The sequence below is a fragment of the Curcuma longa genome, unplaced genomic scaffold (genome assembly GCF_044706935.1).
Source record: "Curcuma longa cultivar G26 ecotype Majalengka, Jawa Barat unplaced genomic scaffold, ITB_CL_G26_1.1 contig_6121, whole genome shotgun sequence".
NCBI lineage: Eukaryota > Viridiplantae > Streptophyta > Magnoliopsida > Zingiberales > Zingiberaceae > Curcuma > Curcuma longa.
In genome coordinates, this window is record NW_027434576.1 from 1 (window position 1) to 3616 (window position 3616).

The 3616-nt window shown below is 42.8% G+C and overlaps 1 protein-coding gene across 1 annotated transcript; it reads left to right on the plus strand.

Moving 5' to 3' along the window:
- Positions 1–1082: 1082 nt before the first annotated feature.
- LOC141819423 (secreted RxLR effector protein 161-like) lies at positions 1083–1964 on the plus strand. Its single transcript, XM_074706724.1, has 2 exons — positions 1083–1195; positions 1733–1964. The coding sequence occupies exons 1-2, from the start codon at positions 1083–1085 to the stop codon at positions 1962–1964; spliced, it is 345 nt and encodes a 114-aa protein (XP_074562825.1).
- The last annotated feature ends 1652 nt before the right edge of the window (positions 1965–3616 follow it).

The window sequence follows — 3616 nt, forward strand, 5'->3', positions numbered from 1 at the left end:
AATTCAGCAGTTGTCATGCAAGGATTTGAGGCTAATCACTAGATTGAATCCAAACAACTAAACCAGCATTAACTACATAAAATGCATTCAAAGATAGGTAATTTCGTTAACTACAATCTGAATCAGAAGTTTCAAAATCGAAAATGCAGAAACAAGCAGTATCAGACAGTATCAGAAAACACTAAAAGCAGTAAATTCATCCTTCTCCCTTATCTTCCTTCAAATCCCCTTCAGCTGGTTGTCAATCAGCCTTTGAATCCAATTTGAGCTTGAAATCGGTCGTTCTGTGGGTTGTTCTCTGCCAGCAACACGAAATCGGCCGAAAAAACCCTTCCCAGCCAAGAACAGATTGCCGCACAGCGAGATTGAAGATGCAAACTGGATTTTCTGTATTCTTCGTGCTCCGATCAGATTGATGGTGATAGAGGGAAACTTCACGATCCTAGGAGAACCCCTCTAAGGACGCGCGAAGTCGGATTGTGCTGTGATGGGTTGAAACACGCGGAAAATAGAGGTTGTGGCCGGCGCAGAAACCCTCTCCGTCGCTCAACTCCAGCTGCCGGAAAACACCCAATCGGCCGGTTTCCACCTCCTTAGGGATCAGGGACACGATGGAGTCAATTTGGGTAGAAGTGGCTGACCGTGGAGTTACGCTCCTTAACAGAGTTGTCGCGCGGGGGACGACGATGAACAGTGGCGGCCATCACTGTTCACTTCCTAAGTTCGGGCTTAAATAGGCTTGATTAATCAACGCATCCTGGCCGTTCATCTGAGATCTGACGATGCAGGCTTGATCTGGGGTTTAGGGCAGTTTAGGGTTTGTGAAAAATTCAGAAATTTTGATCGGGCTCGATCTAGATCATGTCCTCCATGTTGGCTTGATCAATTTGGCAAATTTGACTTGATTTGACCGCGGTTGAGCTCGAGTTGGGTCCGATTTAGCCCTAAAATCAATTAAAGTCCAATTAATGCCAAAAATCCATCATTAAATCACGAAAATAACCTTTTCTCCAGTAGCGATGTTTAAGTCCATTCGGATCATGCTTGCTATTGCAGCATACCACGATTATGAGATCTGGCAGATGGATGTCAAAACAGCGTTCCTGAATGGGAACTTACTCGAGGATGTGTACATGACACAACCTGAGGGTTTTGTAGATCCACAGCATACTGGTAGAGTATGCAAGCTGCATAGGTCCATTTATGGACTAAAGCAAGCTTCTCGGAGCTGGAATCTTCGATTCGATGATGCGATCAAACAGTTTGGTTTCATCAAGAATGAAGATGAACCTTGTGTCTACAAGAAGGTTAGTGGGAGCACAGTTGTCTTCCTCATATTGTATGTGGATGACATACTACTCATTGGGAATGATATCCCTTCGCTACAGTCTGTGAAGACTTGGCTTGGGAGTTGTTTCTCAATGAAGGACTTAGGTGAAGCAGCCTGTATTTTAGGCATCAAGATCTATAGAGATAGATCTAAGAGATTGCTTGGCCTAAGTCAGAGTACATATATTGACAAGGTATTACTTCGGTTTGCCATGCAGAATTCCAAGAAGGGATTTCTGCCTATGTCACATGGTGTGAGTCTTTCGAAGACTCAAAGTCCCTCTTCTAGAGAGGAGAGAGACCGCATGGATCAGATCCCTTATGCTTCTGCTATAGGATCTATCATGTACGCCATGTTGTGTACTCGTCCTGATGTCTCGTATGCTTTGAGCATGACGAGCAGGTACCAGTCAGATCCAGGTGAGTGTCACTGGATTGCAGTCAAGAATATTGCTAGCTTCCAAACCGATCATGATGACTACAGATCGCAGTCAGGGTTCGTGTTTTGCCTGAATGGTGGTGCTGTGAGCTGGAAGAGTTCGAAGCAAGACACAGTAGCTGATTCTACAACAGAAGCCGAGTACATTGCTGCATCAGAGGTAGCAAAGGAGGCAGTTTGGAGTGAGTTGATATAGAGAACTCTACTCTAAAGCATTCCTAGTCAAGTATTAACATTCAGGGACAATGTTAATGCGTAGAGACTAGCATGTGAGTCAACATGATGACTTGATCTCACAAGTCATGGATATGAGATATCAAGTTGACACATGGGTATGCATTGGAGAATGTATACTGAATGACCCGCCATGAGAAAGTATCATGGATCGTTATATGAGTGTCATATACTTTCTCATGTGGCTATTAGTATGACTATTAGTCCTTAGACCTGAAGTCACCATGGTTCCCAACATAAGGAGTTACATACTTTGGCTTCGTCAAACGTCACCCGTAATTGGGTGGACTATAAAGGCGATTACTGGGTATGTATCAAATTATGTGGTGGGATGTGAGTGATGTAGATGAGATCTATCCCTCCTATATGACGGGAGTGATATTTTAGTTCTTGATAGAGTGAGACCACTAAAGTGCATGGCCATGCCCAAATGAGTCAACATGAGATGTTGAGCTCGTTTGATTGGAGTGAGTCTACTTGGAGTTCAAGACATAGATTGATTAGAGGATGATACGGTCTATGCCTCGGGTTAATCAATCTAGATATCAAGGATAGAAGGACATGGTCATATATTGTGAGAGTCACAATTAGTAGTCACAAGGTGATGTTGGATCTCAACATTCTTGTAACTTGGGTAGTAGTGATGTATTGCTAGATACCGCTCACTACTTATGCACCTAAATGAGTTTAGGGCATTGCCAAGCGTTACAAGAACCTATAGGGTCACACTCAAAGGGTAATTAGGTGGAAATTAGGTTTATGTGATGAACCAAGAGGATTAGATTTATGTGATGAATCAAATTGGATTAGGTGTAATCCAAACTAGACTAGTGGAGTTGATTTGATCAACTTTGGGAGATTAGAAGTCAAGTTTGACTTGACTTGAGAAGGAAGAAATTATGGTCAAGTTTTTGACTTGGGAGTCAAGTTTGACTTGACTTTGTGTCATGTCACCATAAATATTGACTTGACTTTTTGCCATTTCATCATTTATGTTGACTTGACTCATGCCACATCATGGTCAATTATTGACTTGACCATTTGACCTTTAGGTGAGGTGGCATGAGTGATGGCCAATAGTGAGCCTCCACATCATCATGCCACCTCATGGGAGGTTACAATTTACATTTGTAACTCATGTGGTGTTAAAGCATTTTAATGAGATTAAATGGATTTTAATAGGATGAGTGGTCGGCCACTTAAAAGTGCAAAAAGGTGAATTTTCCTCTTTCTTCAACGTTGAGTTTTTCTTCTACACGTTGAGTGCATTTTGTTTCTTCTCCATCTTGTTTTTCCTTCTCCCTCTCCCTCTCCTCTTGCTAGCCAAAAGCTATAAGGGTGCTAGCACACTCTAAGCTTTTGATTCCACATATTTGTCCGAGTGGATACCGTAGAGGAGACTATACGAGTAGCTCTTGAGATTCGACTCCATGTGGACGAGCGGGATACGCGAAGGGCACGCATCGAGGATAAAGTTCTTATCTCGTAGATCTAGTGTAGATCTAAGGTTTTAAGCATGTACAAGCATTTTTCTTGTTTCGCACGGATCCTTTTTGTCATGGGGCTTCGAGGTTTCCGCACGCAAAAGCAGTTTTGCGGCTCGAAAAACCCAAC